General features: G+C 34.1%; 4 protein-coding genes and 1 pseudogene across 5 annotated transcripts; 3 read left to right on the top strand and 2 right to left on the bottom strand.

Moving 5' to 3' along the window:
- The first annotated feature begins 2,272 nt into the window (after window positions 1-2,272).
- On the top strand, window positions 2,273-4,421 carry LOC114181815 (uncharacterized). Its single transcript, XM_028068393.2, has one exon. The coding sequence runs from the start codon at window positions 2,380-2,382 to the stop codon at window positions 4,273-4,275; it is 1,896 nt and encodes a 631-aa protein (XP_027924194.1). The 5' UTR covers window positions 2,273-2,379; the 3' UTR covers window positions 4,276-4,421.
- A 333-nt stretch (window positions 4,422-4,754) lies between these two features.
- On the top strand, window positions 4,755-7,620 carry LOC114194093 (pentatricopeptide repeat-containing protein At1g11290, chloroplastic-like). Its single transcript, XM_028084150.2, has one exon. It carries the CDS (start codon window positions 4,878-4,880, stop codon window positions 7,329-7,331), a length of 2,454 nt encoding a protein of 817 aa, XP_027939951.1. The 5' UTR covers window positions 4,755-4,877; the 3' UTR covers window positions 7,332-7,620.
- Window positions 7,621-8,917: 1,297 nt separating this feature from the next.
- Window positions 8,918-11,630, top strand: LOC114194108 (pentatricopeptide repeat-containing protein At1g11290, chloroplastic pseudogene; annotated as a pseudogene).
- Window positions 11,623-14,263, bottom strand: LOC114194118 (Myb/SANT-like DNA-binding domain protein). Of its 2 annotated transcripts, none has more exons than XM_028084184.2 (3): window positions 14,023-14,263; window positions 12,584-12,956; window positions 11,623-12,491 (listed from the first exon to the last, which is right to left on the bottom strand). In XM_028084184.2, the coding sequence occupies exons 2-3, from the start codon at window positions 12,935-12,937 to the stop codon at window positions 11,925-11,927; spliced, it is 921 nt and encodes a 306-aa protein (XP_027939985.1). In that variant the 5' UTR covers window positions 12,938-12,956; window positions 14,023-14,263; the 3' UTR covers window positions 11,623-11,924. The 2 variants fall into 2 exon arrangements, with proteins under 2 accessions (XP_027939985.1, XP_027939993.1); XM_028084192.2 differs by having other exon boundaries at window positions 12,584-12,939.
- Window positions 14,264-15,332: 1,069 nt separating this feature from the next.
- Window positions 15,333-18,971, bottom strand: LOC114177299 (cysteine-rich receptor-like protein kinase 7). The gene is made up of 7 exons (XM_028062583.2): window positions 17,975-18,971; window positions 17,630-17,755; window positions 17,325-17,503; window positions 17,024-17,234; window positions 16,537-16,774; window positions 16,266-16,416; window positions 15,333-15,829 (listed from the first exon to the last, which is right to left on the bottom strand). Exons 1-7 carry the CDS (start codon window positions 18,789-18,791, stop codon window positions 15,521-15,523), a joined length of 2,031 nt encoding a protein of 676 aa, XP_027918384.1. The 5' UTR covers window positions 18,792-18,971; the 3' UTR covers window positions 15,333-15,520.
- Window positions 18,972-21,696: the final 2,725 nt, after the last annotated feature.

The following is a 21,696-nucleotide window of genomic DNA, read 5'->3' as shown; positions in this document are numbered from 1 at the left end:
AAAATGAAAAATTATAATGAATACTTAAATAATATACTTTTATATATTAATATAATAGTTTTTTATTTTAAAAATTAACACAAAAGAAGACTCTCTCTTTTTTAATTCAAAATACATATTTCTAATATTTTGAAATTTTTTATTCCATCATTCTGAACTACTTCTTGACGTATGAATTTTTTTTCTCCACCTATTTTTCCACCATTCAAACTAGTAAATCACCAACTATTAATTTCTAGAGATTGTAAAACTTAACCAAATCACTTTAAACAATCAAATCAGAAAATGGAAAGTAATTATATTAACATGAAAATAAAATCACGTTTTTATTATGATTATGTTAGATTTTTCGTTCATATTTGTGAAACTGAATCATATATCAATATAAACGCACATTATACTTATTACATTACTCTAAAACAATTCTAAACAACAAATAATTTTAAAAATAAAAAATAACAATCAATTTAAATATCAAAATTTATAAATTAAAAATTATTATAACTAAAATAATTTTAAAAGCTATAATTAATTTGTGATGAAACAACATTAATCATCATGAGACAAATAATTTCGTAACTTTTTTGACCGTAAGCTTAAATATAATATAATGAATGATAATATAAGGTTATAACAATTTTAAAACGTAATATAAATATATATCACAATCAAATATATTATTGTAATTTTCTAAATACACACATAAATTTAATATAATATATTATTATTACTACATTTTTCAATTGAATTTTTATTAAAACAAACTAGTCTTCCTTAAAATTTCTCTTTTTAGCAACATTCTAAGTGAGTGACTGAGAGGGAATTACGGATAGACAAAGACTTTTTCTTTTTCTATGAAAATTTGTTTTTTAGGTTAAATTTGTAATTCAAAACCAAATAAGAAAAATGGATTTGGTTTATTTCGCTGGACTCGGACCTTCAACTAATTTTTGAGTGAGTCTTTTTCTAGTTTTTATGCGAAAAGTTTACTATTTTTTTCCTTTTCTTCATATGATCCATTTTCAATGTTCATCCTACAAACTCCCACGTTTGACCCTGTTATATTTGAACTTGTGCCATGTGTGATACAGAAGATTAGACAAGTGAAAATAGTGGTGAAGTTTGATATTATAAAACATTGCTATTCAGTTTATTTATGACAAGTCATGCATTGAAAGAAAGACAAGAAACACCATAAAGCAGAAAGAAAAAACACACTAACAACAACATAGGTATACTTCTGTGATCTATTGAAGCTTGAACAATGTAGAGTGCTCAGTGATCTGGGAATTTATTTTGTTGATGGGTGTCTTGTTTTTTCTCCATTTTGTTCTGTGTGTGAATATGAATCTTTTGTGTTTTGAAGTGATGGAACTGGGTTAAAGTTTGGATTTTGAAGATGTTATTTTTAAACCCATCTCTATATTTTTTCTTCCTTTTCAGATGGTTATGATTATGCTTTTAGAGGGTAGAAAACAAGAAGATGGGGTTGTTCATGTGCATTGTGTGATGGGCCAGTTTGATAGAGAAAATGAGGGTGGAATGTCTGTGAAATGCAGTTGTTAAAAATTTATGAAAATGAGTACTGGAATAGGGTTCCGAAACCATTGCCCTAGAAGAATCAAAAGAAGAATTTTGTTATTAGAAATCATATGGAAGTAGTGCATTGAGAAATCATAGCACATATTTATGCATTCCAATAAAAAAGCTTTCCACTTGAAACTTATTAACAGTGCTCTCCATTGCCCTTAACATTTGTCTTTTGAATATCTACATTATGGACTGTTTTCATGGTTTAATATGTGTTCATTTTCTAACACTAACTGCAAAATTCACTGTGTCATCATCGTTTAAAACCATCTTGGTCTATTCAGTCATTTTTCTATCTTTTAGGTTTCAAATTGTCCTTGCATTGATGATTTCAACTGTGCTTACATCTGTTTAACATGTTGAGGGAAAGCTAGTAATCAAACTCTTGAACTTTTTCATTGATTTGATGTGTTTTTTGATGTTTTTTATTAGCTTTGTTTTCTAGCCAAGAAGGTGAAACAGGTATAAACAGGTTGAAGTTGATGATAACAACTTCATCTTAAAGCACACTCTTTTGTGTGTGTTTGTGTGTGTGTTAGTGGCACTCTGTTTATACTAAAAGATTAAGGACCTAAAGAAAGGATTGATGATGCTAATGGATCAGTTGATCTCATGTATGCTGTCTTTGAAATTTGAAGTTGTAACTCTTCAACCACTTTGGTTTTCAATGATTCTTCCATTTTCCAGATTATGTATCTGTTTTGGTTCAGTACTTGTAGAAGGAAGTAGACATTTAATTTCTCTATATATAAGTGGCAGGAATAGAGAAAGAAGTTGAAAACTGAATAGATGTCTCCAGTGAAATCGAAATCAAAATCTAAGGCTGGTAAGGATCAAAGGAACGCCACTCCAACCACATATGGTACCAGTAATCATGGAACTGGTCCAACTGGTACTTCTGCTACTGCATATAATCCAGTTTCAACTGCCTCATTTCCTTCCCTGGAAACAGCATTAGTTTCTAATTTCACTCCAACCAATGGCAACACTCATTTTCAAAAGATAGATGACACATATGAGCATCCAAGTAGTCTTCAAGGGACAGTGTCTGAATGTGACTCAGTTTCTAACAATGGAAGCTGCTCTGGTGAATCAGAAGACCCTAAAGAGAAAGTGAGAAAGTCTTCCATTGGGCAGGAGGGTGTTCCGGGTTCTGACAACGACCGGAGGGAGAAGATTCGGCTGAAGAACGAGAGGAAACACCAGCGCCAGAGGGAAAGGAGAGCTCAAGAACTGCATAACCGGTGTTGTGGGTATCTGATGTCAAAGAAACTAGAATCACTTGCACAGCTCCTGGTGGCAATGGGGTTCTCTTCTGATAGAGCAACCTTGGCCTTAATGTTAAATGATGGAAAGATAGAGGAATCAGTATCATGGTTGTTTGAAGCAGGTGAAGTTCACACCAAGACCACTACTTCCAATGTTGGACTCAGGGCTAATTTGAAAATTGATGTGAGTGAGGAGCTTGTGCAAGTATCTGATATGGAGGCAAGGTACAATTGTTCCAAGCAAGAAGTTGAAAGGGTAGTTGTTGCCTGTGAAGGGGACCTTCGTAAGGCAGAAAACACTTTAAAGTCTCAGAAGCAAGAATCTTCAGTGAGCCAACTAAAGCCAGAACAGTCTGCTAAAATCAGTGGTTTGAATCTGATGAGATCACAGCGGTTGTCATCTGTTTCAGTTTCAACCCAGCAAAGGCAAAAGGTTGAAGGTGATTTCAAGTATTCCAGAGCAGCTTCTGTGTTCCCAGATCCTCAAAGCAAGAATCTGTTGTCTCTACACATGAATCATCAAATGGCTCTGCCAGTGAAAAGATGGGTTGTTTCAGGATCAAGCCCTTCTGCTACCTATGCTATGGTACCCTCCACACAAGTATCATCATCATCTCCATCTGTTAAAATAGAGGTTCAGCTTAGTTCCTTTGGGAACAAAGGGAGAATGTTCCACCAAGGAATGGATAGGGAGCCAGTAGTCATGATGCAGCAGCAGCATCCACTGTTTAGAAATGATAAGCAAGACCCTATTTCTAGGGGAAATACCTCACCTTCAGGGACACAAGGTTTGTATGCAAACAATTATCCAGCTGCTGAAAATGTAAGATCAAATGGGATGTTTCTGCAAAACCACATCAGAGGAAGTGTGGCTAATGTGAACATGGACCAGTTTTACCAAGCTTATTATAAAGAACATCCGTATGTTTTTGGACATGTAGATTCCTCACCATCTGGGGTGGGGTTATTTTGCAAGCCAATGCATCATACTTCATCACCTTGGCCTTCAATTCGATGGAGCACAACTGAACCTTCACCTTCTCTTACAGTTCCACCTTCCCTTGGACTCTTTTCTGGTCAGAGTGCAGCAACAGCATTCAGCTCACACTCACATGTGGATTGGAACAGCGGCGGCATGATGCCGGAGTTCGACTACACCAGAGTTGACTGGACTTTGGATTGCACTTCCCTGTCTTCTAAACAAGGTGGATTGAGGCTAGGAATCTCAGCATTGTCCAGAAACATTTCAGGCAACAGAATGAGCAATTCATGCATGGCAGGGCTACAAAATGTTGGCATGAGTAGGAACACTTCATCTTTTAGTGGTTTGAGAGATTGGACATCCCCTTTTGAAGGGAATGACATATTCAGTCTTCCTAGGAGCTTTGTCACCTCTCCTCCTCTCATGAGACTGTAGGACTTTTTGAGTCTTCTATAATTGCTGCAATGGCTATCTTCATGGATTGTTCTTGTTTTCCAATGAAATGCATCAATTGCTTCCTAGTGCCTTATGTTCTTTTCTGCCCTGTTGCTGAAACCAAACTCTTGTGTTGTGCCCTCTAAAACAAGACAAAGCTTCTTTCTAATTAAATCTAACTATCTTGTTTCCAACACTTTTTACAAACTACAATCACAGCAGACATGAACTGTTTTTTCAACCATTCTAGTTGTTCACCAATGGGGGTTGATCTCGCAGAAAAGATTAGTCTTTTTTTAAAATTTTCTTAAAGAAAGGTACTTTAAATAAAATTGATGTCTGGGAAAAATAATAGAAATACAAATATTACCAAAAAGAAATACAAATATTAGAATTTTATTTTGGTAACATAACATGCATAACTACCTAAGATAAACTTGATTATTTAGATTATCGAAATAAAAGGATAAATGAAAACTAGAATGGATAGAAACAATGTCTGTGAGCTCATGCAGACATAACATAAGTTCGATTCTTACGTATGAATCCAAAGAACTTGGGTACCTTTGCATTGCGTCCAAGGTGAGAAACCTCAAAGGAGAATGAGTACCCAATTCATCACTCTACGCCCCCCACCAGTTCCCAACATCACGAACCCAAACACCAGAAAAAGACCAACACTTCGGCCTTCAGCCCCTCTTTACCAAAGAATTTTCATCCCTTCCCATGTCTACAGACACCCTTCAGCCGTACTCTTAGAACTCTGCACTTCCCTCAAAGAGCTTCACCAAATCCTGCCCCTTGTCATCAAAAACGGTTTCTACGACGAGCACTTTTTCCAGACCAAACTTATCAGTTTGTTCTGCAAGTTCAGCAGCATCACTGAAGCTGCACGTGTCTTTGAGACTGTGGAGCACAAGCTCGACGTGCTTTACCACACCATGCTCAAAGGGTACGCGAAAAACTCAGCTTTACGTGATGCCCTGAAGTTTTACGGTAGGATGAGGTATGATGAGGTGAGTCCTGTGGTGTATGACTTCACCTACTTGTTGCAGCTGTGCGGTGACAGTTTGGATCTCAGGAGGGGGAGGGAGGTTCATGGGATGGTCATAACTAATGGGTTTCAGTCAAATTTGTTTGCCATGACTGCTGTGGTGAATTTGTATGCCAAGTGCAGGCAGGTCGAGGATGCTTACAAGATGTTTGAGAGAATGCCGCAGCGGGACTTGGTTTCGTGGAACACGGTGGTGGCGGGGTTCGCACAGAATGGCCTTGCCAGGAGGGCTGTGCAGCTGGTATTGCAGATGCAGGAGGCTGGCCAGAAGCCGGATTCCATCACGTTGGTCACTGTTTTGCCGGCCCTGGCGGATGTCAAGGCTTTGAGGATTGGAAAGTCTGCCCACGGTTATGCTTTCAGAGCTGGGTTTGAGTCTATGGTTAATGTTGGGACGGCGATGCTGGATATGTACTTCAAATGTGGGTCTGTGAAGAATGCAAGGTTGGTGTTTAAGGGGATGAGTAGCAGGAATGTTGTTTCGTGGAATACGATGATTAATGGTTATGAGCAGAATGGGGAATCTGAGGAAGCGTTTTCGACGTTTTTGAAGATGTTGGATGAAGGGGTGGAACCTACTAATGTTAGTATGATGGGGGCTTTGCATGCTTGTGCTAATCTGGGTGATCTAGAACGAGGGAGATTTGTTCATAGATTGTTGGAGGAAAAGAAACTTGGTTCTGACGTGTCAGTTATGAATTCTCTGATATCCATGTATTCAAAGTGTAAGAGGGTTGATATAGCAGCCTCACTGTTTGGTAACCTGAAACAAAAAACAGTAGTTACATGGAATGCCATGATATTAGGTTATGCACAGAATGGATGTATAAATGAAGCTTTAAATCTATTCTGTGAGATGCAATCTCATGACATCAAACCCGATTCCTTTACATTGGTGAGCGTAATTACTGCTCTTGCAGATTTATCAGTTACCCGGCAGGCTAAGTGGATTCATGGACTTGCTATAAGAACTTTGATGGACAAGAATGTGTTTGTTTGTACAGCACTTGTGGACACCTATGCCAAATGTGGAGCCATTCAAACTGCAAGAAGTCTTTTCGACACGATGGAAGAACGACATGTGATAACATGGAATGCAATGATTGATGGATATGGAACACATGGGCATGGAAAAGAAGCACTGGATCTCTTTGATGAAATGCAGAAGGGATCTGTTAAGCCAAATGAGATAACATTTCTCTCTGTTATAGCAGCTTGTAGTCACTCAGGTTTAGTGGAAGAAGGCCTCTACTACTTTGAAAGCATGAAGGAAAACTATGGCTTGAAACCTGCAATGGATCACTATGGTGCGATGGTTGATCTCCTTGGTCGTGCTGGAAGGCTAAATGATGCTTGGGAATTCATCCAGGATATGCCTGTCAAACCAGGAATTACTGTTTTAGGTGCAATGCTAGGTGCATGCAAAATCCATAAAAATGTAGAATTGGGTGAGAAAGTTGCAGATGAACTATTTGAGTTAGACCCAGATGAGGGAGGGTATCATGTATTGCTTGCCAACATGTATGCATCTGCTTCAATGTGGGAAAAGGTTGCTAAGGTGAGGACAGCCATGGAGAAGAAAGGGATCCAGAAAACTCCTGGGTGCAGTTTGGTTGAGTTGAGAAATGAAGTTCATACATTCTACTCAGGAAGTACTAATCATCCTGAATCCAAGAGAATCTATGCGTACCTTGAAACTCTTGGAGATGAGATCAAGGAAGCTGGGTATGTGCCTGACACCGATTCTATTCATGATGTAGAAGAAGATGTGAAGGAACAATTGGTGAGTAGCCATAGTGAGAGGCTTGCCATTGCATTTGGACTTCTGAATACAAGCCGTGGCACAACAATACACATTAGGAAGAATCTAAGAGTTTGTGGTGATTGCCATGAAGCCACCAAGTACATTTCACTTGTGACAGGAAGGGAAATAATTGTGCGTGATTTACGACGGTTCCATCATTTCAAGAATGGAAGATGTTCTTGTAAGGATTACTGGTAAATCAATAGAAACCTTTGTTATTTGTTATCATCATTCCATCATCATGGTTCCTTCTACAGGAACCTAGACTTGGGTAACTTGAGTACCTCATAGGAAGTACAAGCTCAAAATTTTGCTACCCTATAAGAATGGAATTATTTGCATCAACCTTTAACCACATCTTATTCAAGTGCCAAGTTTTAGCAGTGGTCATGCACTGTTTTCCTGAGTAGTGTCATTTTTTTTAATGCCACTATATTACTGAATTGTATATTTTTTTGAATAAATTTATAATTTGGTCCTCTTAAAATGCTATAGTGCTGTCTTGGCCTGCGAATGTCTTTTGTTCATACAAATTGGTTTCCCAAGTTATCAACATTTGCTGGAGGTGAGTTTGCTTTGTTTATCAGTGTTTCTGAAAGGGATTTTGGAGAAGTTTTCTTGTTCTATCCGAATATTTCTTTATTCTTCTTTTTGTTATGTATAATTTGTTCATCACTGGAAAATATTTCTATACTCAACAATATTTTGTTGGATAAAAATAAAATAGAAATGCATTCCTTTACGCTTACTTCAATTTGGTTACCGATATTTATTAAATGAAGTATCTAATTTATAAAATCGTAGTACATTACAAGAAAATATTTGAATAATGATAATTTTTGTGACAACAAATAATTAATCACTATATAGTGACCAATTTAAGTACTAGTTTAAAAATTAAAAATTATTGACAACTAAAATAGTTTAAAAGTTATAATTGGTCTCTAAATTGATAAGTAAAATAGTCTTTATTATGAATTGTTTGTAAGTTGTTTACTAACATTAGCTACCAAGGTTTTGACTATCAAAATAATTGATTTCTAAATTGGTCCCTAACATTAGCTACTAAAATAATTGGTCTCTTATTAGAAAATTAGTATCTAACATATTTTTTGTTACAAGAATTGGTCATTATTTAAGAATTTTCTTGTAATAGTACTTTTATGATGACAATAATTTATATTTTTTATGTTGACAACTTTAGTAATATAGTTTTAATTTGGACTCACATAATAATAGTCATATATTTATTATGCTTTTAAGAATTATTATACATTTTTCAATTTTTATATATCATGTATTTATTACATATTGTATCATATTATTTTCAAAATAAACGTATCAACGTATCAGATACATATAATATCTGATACATGTATCGTATCCGTGCATTATAGGTTCTAACCAGTGAAGTATCTCGTTTCAGTGAGAAATAAAGAGAGGAAATAAATGCAAAAAAAGAAGAGAAATACATTAAATAGAGCAAAGATAGTGGAATTTTTTTTTAAAGACATGAAAATAACTTTTTCAGATTATTTGTTTTAAAGCAAAAACATATAAATATTATTTTATTATTGTTAGTTAATAATAATATTATATTATTTATTATTGTTTTCATTAGAAATAATTTATTGATTATCATTTATTTTTATTATTTATATAAGAAAAGAAAGAGCGAAAGTTAGATTATTTTATTATCCCTTGTTATTTTATTATTAATAATAGTATTATGTTATCATTATTATCGTCAAAAATAAAACAAGACCTTTGTTTGACTAATCCGAAACTCTTGTCAAACCAAGTACATTCAACTACTCCATGTGTGGTGTCTCTTCCCATGCATGCAAGAACCAACTCAAGCACCACTCAAAGACCAATACCATGGTTTCATGCACGTAATGTTCAACTGTTTGGTTACAAAATAGTACCATGAATCGAAAGAACTTGGTACAATTTGTCTAAAGAATGAGCTTGAAACTTTTTGCTCTATGCCATTTACCATTTTGGTCCGACACAGTTAGCAATACAAACTCCAAAACTAGCACAGCAGCAACCTCTTTATGACAAGATAATTACAGTCTTACCCGTGTATATTGGCATACGCACCCTTCAGCTATACTATTAGAAAACTGCACCTCAAAGAAAGAGCTTTATCAAATCCTCCCCCTTATCATCAAAAACGGTTTCTACAATGAGCATGTGTTTCAAGCCAAGGTTATCAGATTATTCTGCAAATTTGGCAGTATCAGCGAAGCAGCTTCTGTCTTTGAACCTGTTGAGCACAAGGTCGATGTGCTTTACCACACCATGCTCAAAGGGTATGCAAAAAACTCGAGTTTGGATGAGGCCTTGTCTTTCTTCCACATGATGATGTGTGATGAGGTTAGACCAGTTGCGGGTGATTATACATGTTTGTTGGAATTGTGTGGAGGGAATTTGGACCTCAAAAGGGGTAGAGAGATTCATAGACAGTTAATAACTAATGGGTTTGGGTTCAATTTGTTTGCCATGACTGCTGTTGTGAATTTATATGCCTAGTGTGGGGAGATTGATGATGCATATAAGATGTTCGAAAAAATGCCGCCAGAAGGATTTGGTTACTTGGACAACATTGGTTTCGGGATATGCTCAGAATGGCCTTGCCAAGAGAGCGTTGCATTTGGTTTCGCAGATGCAGGAAGCTGGCCAAAAGCCTGACTCTGTCACATTGGTCAGTGTTTTACCGGCTGTTGCGGATATGAAGGCTTTGAGGATTGGAAGGTCAATCCATGGTTATGCTTTCAGGTCGGGATTTGAATCACTGGTTAATGTTTCAAATGCACTTCTTGATATGTACTTCAAATGCGGGTCTGCAAGGATTGCAAGGATGGTTTTTGAGGGGATGAGTAGAAAGAGTGTTGTTTCATGGAATACCGTGATTTGTGGTTGTGCGCAAAATGGTGAATCTGAAGAAGCCTTTGCAACTTTTCTGAAGATGTTGGAAGAAAGGGAGGTACCTACTCGTGTTACCATGATGGGAGCTTTACTTGCTTGCTCTAATTTAGGTGATCTTGAAAGAGGGAGGTTTGTTCATAAACTATTGGATCAGCTGAAACTTGATTTTGATGTGTCAGTCATGAACTCATTAATATCCATGTATTCTAAATGCAAGAGAGTTGATATAGCGGCCTCAATATTTGATCATTTGAAGGAGAAAACAAATGTCACTTGGAATGCTATGATATTAGGATATGCACAAAACGGGTGTGTAGAGGAGGCCTTGAATCTATTCTGTCTGATGCGATCTCAAGGCACTAAACTTGATTGCTTTACGTTGGTAGGGGTAATTAGTGCTATTGCAGAATTCTCAGTCAACCACCAGGCTAAGTGGATTCATGGCCTGGCAATAAGAACTTATATGGACAAGAATGTCTTTGTGTCCACTGCTCTTGTTGATATGTACGCAAAATGTGGAGCCATCAAAACTGCAAGAAAGCTTTTTGACATGATGCAGGAGAGAAATGTGATAACATGGAATGCAATGATAGATGGATATGGGACACATGGCCTAGGAAAAGAAGCTCTGGATCTCTTCAAAGAGATGCAGATGGGAGTTGTTAAGCCAAATGATATAACATTTTTGTCTGTAATCTCAGCTTGTAGTCACTCGGGATTTGTGGAAGAAGGTCTCTTCCTCTTCAAAAGCATGAAGGAAGATTATGACTTGGAGCCTAATTTGGATCACTATAGTGCCATGGTTGATCTCCTTGGTCGTGCGGGTCAGTTGGATGATGCCTGGAATTTCATCCAGGAGATGGCTGTCAAACCAGAGATTTCTGTTCTGGGTGCAATGCTAGGTGCTTGCAAAATCCATCAAAATGTAGAGTTGGGAGAGAAAGCTGCAAAAAAACTATTTGAGTTAGACCCAGATGAGGGAGGGTATCATGTGTTGCTAGCAAACATATATGCCTCTAATTCAATGTGGGATAAAGTAGCCGAGGTGAGAACAGTCATGGAGAAGAAGGGGCTTCACAAAACTCCAGGTTGCAGTTTGGTGGAGATGAGAAATGAAGTTCATGCATTCTACTCAGGAAGTACCAATCATCCTCAATCCAAAAGAATCTATGCTTTTCTTGAGACTCTTGGAGATGAGATAAAGGCTGCTGGTTATGTGCCTGAAACAAATTCAATTGGGGATGTGGAAGAAAACCTGAAAGAACAATTGCTCAGTAGCCATAGTGAGAGGCTTGCTATTGCCTATGGACTTCTAAATACAAGTCCTGGCACAACAATACACATTAGGAAGAATCTAAGAGTTTGTGGTGATTGCCATGAAGCCACTAAGTACATTTCACTTGTGACAGGAAGAGAAATTATAGTGCGTGATTTACGTAGGTTCCATCATTTCAAAAATGGAAACTGTTCTTGTGGGGATTACTGGTGAATCTTATCCTTTTATGGGATCATAGCCTACCAAAACATGTGAGTGGACATACTTAAATAAGACTCATTAGAATATTCTCTCTCTTTTTTCACTTTATTAGTAGTCATGCCACTATATTTTTGCATCATATTACATGTGGTGTGCACAGTTTTTCATCTTTTTTGCCCTGCTTTCAAATGGCCATGGCTATTTGAAGGGACAATGTTTCTAATATATCCGGCATATGGCTATCTACTATCACTGTTACGATTCTATACATTCAATTATCCTAACAATACATCACTAAAAAAATTCTCAAACATAATACATCTGTGAAACAGTCCCCAGATCATCTATACAACAAAAAACTTTCAAGGCACTGTTCAACCTCACCTCCACCACCAGAACTGTCTAAACAGGTATGTCTTTCTCATCCTTGCATTGTATGTGAGGAAGGCTCTGGCTTTGACAGGATCAGCATTTAAATATTCGAATGCATACATCTGTTTATCTTCTTCTAACCCATCGATCTCCATCACGGCCTGTAATAACGCACTTGCATCAAATGAGCATTTGCTTTGCTCCAGTGCATCAGCCAAACGTCGGATGCTTGATGCCACTGTCAACAATGCATCTTGAAGAGCATCTGAGGCACGAGGTCGTTTTGGAAGTTGTCTTACAGGCTGGATCACGGGAGGTTCTTGAAAACCATCTGGCATCTGGCCAAATTCTGGAGATGCAGTGTATGATTCGGTTCCAGCGGTCTCGCTCACCTCTTCTGAACTAGGAGAAACAAAGGAGACTGATTCATCCTCACCATTCTTCATATCCATTACATTGCTTCCATTCTTCATCTTAGCCCAACGACTAGGAGCTTGATAATTCCCACACACAATTTTAAGCTCATCGTACATCTCTATCTGCTTTCCATGGAATCCTTTTGCATCGGGATGTGCCTGTTCATTAAATAAAAGAACACCATAATAAGTATTTTACAAAAATTCACACCCATTCACGAATGGAGAAAAAAAAATGTAACATAACATACTGCAATGTATTTCTTCCAAAGCTCAGCATTGTCAAACTCGATCATCTTTTTACTTGGGTTCCACCAGAAACCTTCCTGACTTAGTATATCTTTTATTACTCTATACCTCTTCTTAATTGTTTTCAAGCGGTTGATAACTTTCTGATTATTCAAACTCAAGTTGAAGCGAGTGTTAACTGCTACACAGGCAGCCGTGTAGGCATTTTCATTGAAACATTTGTCAATTTTGTTTCCACCTTTTGCCTGAGCTGCCAGGGTTTCAATCAGACACTTATCCATCGCAACTGACCACACAACGTTCCTTCCTTTGTTTCTCATATCCCTTCTCTGTCTTTGCAAATCATAGTGTTCCATTTCTAAAGAATTCAATTCACTGTCAAATATAATAATCCATGCTTTGTCATACACTTTTCTTTTCATTCACAACACCATATATATATATATATATATATATATATATATATATATATATATTTAAATTAATCTCAATAATAAGAGAAAACCATCAGATGCATATTGTAATATCAATAACCACAAAAACAAAGTGCATCTTCCTAATATTTAAACCACAAAAACCACATGCATATTTAAATTTTGGTCCCAATATACTCTCGCATGACATGAACCAAAAATGCCAGCCCAGAAAATATCGCTTTCACTCACTAGCAAGAATACAAGTGCAATTACTCGGTAGCAAAGGAACTCAGTACAATATAAAAAATAAAAAAAATAATAATAAAAAAAAACACACAAACAAGCTATTACTACAGTCAAGAGTGTGCACTTTCCCTATACCACAACAAAAATAAGAAGAAAATGTTTAGCTCAAATCAAAATTCAACACATTAAAAAAAAAGACAAAAAAAATGTGATTATTAGAGTACACAGTTTGCACTTTCTTTACCAAACCGAAAAACAAGAAGAAAATGTTTAACTCAAATTAAATACAACACATCAAATAAACACAAAATGTGATTACGTAGGTGTGTCCACTTTAATGTACCACATTAAAATAAGAAGAAAACAAAATAAAATACAACGCTTTAAAAAGAAAAATATGATTACTGTTGTAAAGAGTAGACACTTTTCACTGCCACAACAAAACGAGAAAAAAAAAAACATTAGACCCTCGATTTTTTTTTTTTTTGTAATAATGGAATTTTAAAAGAGAAATTTATTCTTACTTATACTTCTACTTCATATACTTTTCACCATCGAATTTTTTATTAACTTAAATTTATGAATCTATTAGTGAAAAAAAAAAAAAAGAGAGTAGAACTACAAAGAAATTTAGTACTTAATTTTACATAAAAACATTAAAGTAAATTGAGTTAGAGAGTAATATGAAGCTAAAACTCAAGAAATCAGATAGTAAACCTTGAACAGTTACAGAATAGTGAATTGGAGTGAGAAAATGCGGAAATAAATATTTGAATTACCAACAAAATTGAATTGATGACGATAGAATCTTAACCGCAGATCACGGAATCCGACTGCAGCGGCGCGTCATTGAATTGCAGGAGCCAATTGGGATACCACATTGGAATGGTTAGGGTTTTCTGGAAAAAACTGAGACCAAAATTTGGAGCTTCCACTTTCTCGCGGATCAAAAGAAGAAAAGAAAAAAATGTTCATTCGGATTCAGTCAAAGGATCCAGTGAAAACAAAACAGTGCGAGAGAATTTCCTGAACAGACCAATGGCACACTAACACGTGTCACTCATATTTTTTAGAGAAATATTAGTTATGCTTCAAATTTCTGTCATTCAATTTTACTTTTTAAGAAAATAATATTACCTATGATTCATTTCAAGGAAATTTTCGGATATGATGTAGCTGAAAATAGATAAACTTTAAAAAACTATTGAAATGGAAATAAATATATATATATATATATATATGATAAAAAAATTTAAGTTGAAACAATTATCACCACTTGAATAGAAAAAAATTATAGACTTGTTTTTTTCTTAATGTGAAACTAAATTAAAATTGTTCAAAACAAATGAAATGAAATTAAAATTGTTTTCATAATAAAGAAATAAAACTATTAAAATCAAGTAAATATATATTTAATTTTTATTATATGTCTTGAAAAGTAAAATTGAATCTTACAAAATCGATTTTAAAGAAAGCATTTTAATCCATTTATATAATTTAACTTTATTTTTAAGTTAGGTATGAAAAATATTCACACATACATGAAACTAATTATTAGTATCATAAAAGTATTGTATTAGAATATATGACACAAGTTTGAATTCCACATTAAACAAGTTTTCAGGTTTCAAAATTTGATGATAAATTAATTGTCGATTAAATTTCATTGATTTTAACTTTACCAAGACTTGATTGGAGAAATAATGGAGACTACAAGACGTAATTTGCTAAACTAAAGTCGGAAGGTATCCACATTTTGGTTCAGATGTGTCAATTTGGTACCCGCTTTTAAAAATGTGTCAATTTAGTCCTAATTTTTGTAAATGTGTCAATTTAGTACTAACTTTTGTAAATGTGTCTTAATCATATCCTTCTCAAACAAAAATTACTAAAGTCGTTAACTTAATTCATGATTATTACCACTAAATTTTGATATAAATATCGATACTTAATTTTTTAAAGTCATTTTAAATATTAATACCGTTAACGGTGTTAATAATTTTTTGCTGAAAATGACCTAATTGAGACATCTTTTCAATAATTGAGATTTAATTGACACTTTTTAAAAGACGGGTAACAAACTGACACATCTAAATAAAAGTGGGTACTATCCGACTAATTAAATCATATAAGAATACAACCAAGTTGAATGTCCTCTTGAAAACTCACACTTTTATACACCAGCCAAAGAATCATGTCATGTTCCTAAACACATTACTTCTATGCGAGTTCCAAAGACTTGATTATGCACATTTCTTGCAACCTATCTACTATTCATCACCTTGGTATCACTTCAGAGACTGTTATTTCATTGACAGAGTAATGCGTAGAAGTGTTTGATGAAGACTCTCTTTCAGTGGCTGCTCTTCCAACAGAAAATGCAGGGCGTGTGGGGCAGGGAAGACTCATTGTGTCACTTGCAAGCATATGAACAACACTTGACATTGTTGGTCTATCTGCTGCATCTTCTTGCACACACAATAGTCCAATGTGCATACACTTCACAACTTCACTCTCTACACTCGATTTTTCTATTGATGGATCCATCAACTCCAACCCTTTGCTTTCACACCAGAGGTTCCATGCCTGTGATAGTAAATGCAGATGATTTAGATAGAACCAGTTGAACAAAATGAAGATACATAAGGTTAAATAATAGAGAAACTCTAGGAACTAACAAGTTTCAACCAACAACAAAAGTATTATTAGTAATTTAGTACTCTTCTAAATAATATGTTTGACATCATGCTCATGCATATATAAGAAAGTTTTTAGACTAAAGTAAACTAATGGAACTCCCATGTCAACTAGAGATAAGACTAATTTATAGTATATGAGTACGTGCAAATCTCATCTTACAAGTCGGTCTTGTAGGATTGAATTAAGTTTAAAATCCACTTCTTAAAATGTATCAGAATCATGGGTTGCTCACATTGACTAGAGATAAAGTCGATTTATAGCATATAAGTGGGTGCATGTATCAGTAAACATATTTAAACCTAAACAAGGTTAGGGAACATACATATATGAGAAGGCTTTGGCCTTGGTCTGATCGATAGAATTTACTGCTCATTTTTCCACTGATGATCTCTAGCAAAAGAACACCAAAGCTGAAAACATCTGACTTCACTGAAAACAAACCTTCCATAGCATACTCTGGAGCCATGTATCCACTGCTCAAAATCAATGTAACAGTAAAATTCATCAATCTCATGTAAATTCAGCAAGAGAAGAAGGCTAGAAAATGAATCATGATGCTATGTGGCAATTGAAAGAAGGAAAATGGTTCATACTAAGTTCCAACGACTCTCATTGTGTTGGCCTGCCTCTGGTCTCCTCCAAATGTTCTTGCCAATCCAAAGTCTGAGATTTTAGGATTCAAATCATGATCTAGTAGAATGTTGCTAGCTTTCAGGTCTCTGTGAATAACCCTTAGTCTTGAATCTTCATGTAGATATAGAAGCCCTTTAGCAATCCCATTTATGATGTTTAATCGATTTTTCCAATCCAGATGGACACCCTTCTTGGTATCTGAAATGCAATTCTAAGAAATATGATCACTATATTCATAAACATGCCATTCAACAAAGTGAGAAATATGAACTAGGTAGCAAAATGTTGTGTTGGTGTTTGTGCATGAACTAACTTCTGTTACATGTAATCAAACTCAGAGAAGTTTATATCTGAATATATATCAAGATCTTCTGCCAAATTGTTGATTTGTTTCAATGATGAGAAATGAAATAATGAACAAAGTGGATCGTTGTTTTGGAGTCATACCAAATAGGTGAAAATCAAGGCTTGAATTTGGCATGAATTCATAAACTAGCAGCTTTTCATTTTGCTCAATGCAACCAGCCAACAGTCTCACAAGGTTGCGATGCTGCAATTTGGCAATCAATATCACTTCATTCTTGAATTCCTCTGCACCTTGAACTGATGTTTTTGAGAGCCTTTTAACAGCAATTTGTCTTCCATCTGGTAATATACCCTAGAATATTTTTCAAAATTTCTAAGTAAGAATGTTGCAGATGGAGAAACCAAACAAGAAAACATCATGTCTGATATCCTAGTTTACTACCTTATAGACAGGTCCAAATCCTCCTTTCCCCAGTTTTTGTTCATCAGAAAAATTGTTTGTACATTTTAGAATAGTACCCAGAGGAATCATGGGAAGGTCAGTGTTCATACTCTCCTCCTTATCTGTTTGTTCTTGTGAAAATATTGAATTCAGTCCCTCCTCTTGCATAGTTTGTTTCTCTGCAAAGATGAAATTATCAGACATAAACAAGAACTGATTTTAGTTTATGGAAAAGCTTTCTTCTTTCTATTTTCTTCTCCTACAAGTGTTTCTGAAGAAGTTTATCAAATGCTCTTTATGCTTACCTTTTTTCCTCTTCAAGTAGCAGTAGAATATGCTGATAGCCAATAGAGCTAGTGCTACAATTCCAGCTACGACAATGATTACTATAAGCCACCACCTTCTGTTATCCCCATCTGTGGCTGCACTATCTAGAGAAAATAGCAAGTTTATTTCAGGCCTTATAAAAACTCATGATCAAACTAGCACAATTTTGAAATCTGTGACAAGATAATCTTGAACAAAAGATGTTAACAACAACACTTTAATCATCAATTCAAATTAGAGGAATGAACTTTCACTGATCTTATAATAAACCATAGCAAATGAATGTCTGAGAATGAAGGTGAAAAAAACTGAACTCATCATACCTTGCTGAGGTGGTGGTGCAGAATCAGTACCATTCACAAAGAAAGGCTGAGTTTCATACATGACCATACAACTTGGAGAAAAGATACGCCACACCTTCTTCTCCTGACAACAATTTTCGACATCCTCAAGCATGTTGCTCAAACATGTTCTGCATTCCTCGGATGTGATGTCTCTGCTGCACTGCACCCAACCGTACCTTCTCTGAGTGCCATTTATGTTGAACATGTGTGTTCCAAACTTCAAGGGTGCCTCAGACCCTATTTGTATCAAACCACTCATCAAAACCTGAGCATCACCATCAAACTCTCCAGCACTGGTAGAATTCTGAGTGGCATCAAACATGGGAATCCTTGGCCTGAGGGTGAGATTGCCGAAGAAATTCTGGTTTGAGTATCTCACAACACAAAAGGGGTACCATAAAATAGCTGAGGCATTGTTGAGGCAGTGGTTCATGAGCAAGATGCTGGAGTTTTGGACACAAGTGTTGCAGAGGGTGGTGTTAACATCGCCACGGCAAAGGTAGAGTCCATAAACCGTGTCTTGATCAACACCCGAAGTTGTGTTCCCAAAACCATTGCTGGTAGCAGAATGAGATGAGAGGGAAGAGAACAAATTGTTGAGGTTGGTTTGGTAAGAAGTGGAAATAGGAGCAGAAGATTGGTCCAAACATGCATATCTGTAATCAAGTGGTTGTTGTGAGTTGCTACTGTTCTGACCAGAAACAAAGCAACCAACGAGGTACACCAGTTTGATGATGAACAACCATTGATGGATCATTCTTCTTTTGCTGCAATCACCACCAGTAATGTGTAACATGATTGTTGTCCCAGGAGTGCTTCGGAGGCCTAGATTTGGAAGTTATACATGCATCATCGATTTGTCAAACGTTTGACATTTGCTCATTTTCATGTTCGTAGCATCATCTTTTTGACCGTGCGCAGCAGCAAATGTGAAACCCATATAGTATTAGAAAAATTCAAAATTGGTGAATACTCGTTTATCTTTATAAAGATTGTTTTGGCTGAATTAAGTATCATCATAGTCTTATAATTTGGATACTTTTAGTTAGGTCTCTTGTCTATTAAATAATCATTATTTATATATTTTTCAATTAAGTTTTGTATCGTTTAGTTTTTTTGTCAAATACATGACATGGTTGCAATATTTTATTGTTTTGATCGGAAATGTGTCTACATTAATTACTAAAGTTCCTATGTTACTATAAATGAAATAGAAGCCATCCCAAGTTCGACAACCTTTCTTATCACTTATTATTGTACTTTAGGTTTGATTAGTTTAATGGTACCCACTTTTATTTAGATGTGTCAGTTTGATACTCACTTGAAAAAATGTGTCAATTGAATTTCAACTTTTGAAAAGATGTCTCAATTAGGTCTTTTTGAAGAAAAAAATTATTAACGTCTTTAATGATATTGATATTTAAAATTATTTACAAAATTATTAGTGATAAAAGTCATGAATATAGTGAACGATATTAATAATTTTTATCTGAAAAAGACTTGATTGAGACACTTCTTTAAAAGTTGAGACTCGATTGATACTTTCCTACTAACAGGTATTAAACTGACACATCTAAACAAAAATGGGTATCATCGAACTAATTAATACATATTAATTTTACTGCATTCAATAGCCTTATAAAACTAAGAATTTAAAATCTAAAACGATTTAAATATTTTTTAAGAACTTTTAAAAATAAAATCATGAGAGAAATAATATTTCAAATGTACGATGATAACAATTTTATTATCATACTTAAAGATCGAAATATATATCGATCTCGGTATAATTTGATGAATCTTTATAATATGTTACAATCAATAGGATAGGGTTGGTGTTTGTGCCAATGAACACATAGATTAATACTTAAAGCATTTGGTCAACATTGGTTCCTCTAAGAAAGTTAAAACCGTGTTTGGCTTCCAAATAATTGAGTTTGTGTAAATTTTACAAATGGCATTGCACCATCCAATGTCTTCATCATGTTTGGTTAAGATATTGAAAAATATTAAAAGTGTATATGTCTTATCACTTTATAATTTTTTTTTATTTTTTATTTTATTTTTTTCTGACAGATTTGGACTACACTGATTGTGACATAAAAAGAAAAAAAAATGATGAAATTGGAAACTTTAATTTTTGTTTGGCTAAGATCAAGGAAAAATAAGCAAACTTGCCTCAATCTTATAGCTTAAACACAATTATAAGTCAAACTTGATGGTATGTTTGTAACCATAACCATAAATATGTGTTGGAAGGTTTCTTTAATAATTATGAAGATAGGTTCAACCAATAAAAAATAATTGTGTTTACTTCAATTAGTTTAAGTAGTTCTTTTATTTCATAAAATGATAATTAATATATATATATTTAAGGTTTATAAAATAAAATATTTAAAAACTATAAACTTTTCTCAATATAACAGCTTAGTACTTGAAAACAAAATTGAATACAATAATGAGTCAAACTTACCGGTAATTTTGCACAATTAAGAGGAAATACGTACCGGAGGGGTCTTTCAAAAATAATTATGATGAGATATTTAGTTAAAGAAAAATAATAAAAAAAAATCTTGCATTAAAAACAGCCTTCATAAATATGACTTGTATATCAGATATAACACATATTTAATATATTAATTTTTAAATTTTAAAAATAATAATATATGATATGTGATATTTATACATTAAAAAGTGAATCCAAATTAAAATTATATTTATTAAAGTTATTATCATAAAAAATTATAAATTATTATCATCATAAAATTATTATTATTTTATAAATTAAAGAATTCATTGATAAATATATATATATATAATATTTTAAAGTATTAAATACGTGTTTGACATAAATAAATGATCCAAATCGAAATGTTGATAAATCATAATATTTTAGAAATTAAACAAATTTCGTCTCTCATTGTTTTTCTTCTGTTTAAAAGGTTCGATTTGTCATTTTCTACTGAAAATCTTTAATAATAAATTAGCGTGCACTGATCAAATTATTAAATTTCATCCAAAAATATAGAATAATCTCAAAATTCATATATGAAAAACATCAAATAAATAGATAAATAAATAATACATGAGAGAGAAAGAAGGTGAAAAAAAATAAGATTAAGATAAAAAGTCAATGAAAGTTGTACATGTGCAAATAACCTTCTTTCTTTCCCTGTGTCTCTCACCCTCCATACACATATATCAATTTAAAAATAGTAACATTATATATATATATATATATATATACATATATATATATATATATACATATATATATATATATATATATATATAACTCTTCATAATAGTATTCCCTGGTATAGAATAATACAAATATCATTATTCAATTATTTTCGATATTTGTTTGCAAATATTAAAATATCATTTGCATTAAACAAGTTTAAAAGTTTTATAACTCTTTATAAATCGTGTCATTATTTTATATTATAATTTTTCTTAGGTTTAAAACATGTATTACAATTATTTCTCACATTTAAATATTAAGTCATTTTTTATGTATATTTTGTCATTATTATGTTTATAATTGCATACCTAACCATAATTGTCACTATTTAGACATTTCAACTCTCCTATACTATGTTTCTAAAATTAGTTGGAAAGGTAATTGAAAACTAAATAGGTAGTAGAAAGTTAATAAGTTAATTAATAATTAAAAACCTATTAATAAAATTATCTTAAAG

This window comes from Vigna unguiculata, chromosome 1 (genome assembly GCF_037176805.1).
Source record: "Vigna unguiculata cultivar grain cowpea cultivar isolate G323 ecotype 2 chromosome 1, ASM3717680v1, whole genome shotgun sequence".
Lineage (NCBI taxonomy): Eukaryota > Viridiplantae > Streptophyta > Magnoliopsida > Fabales > Fabaceae > Vigna > Vigna unguiculata.
This window is presented reverse-complemented; position numbering and strand designations above follow the sequence as displayed.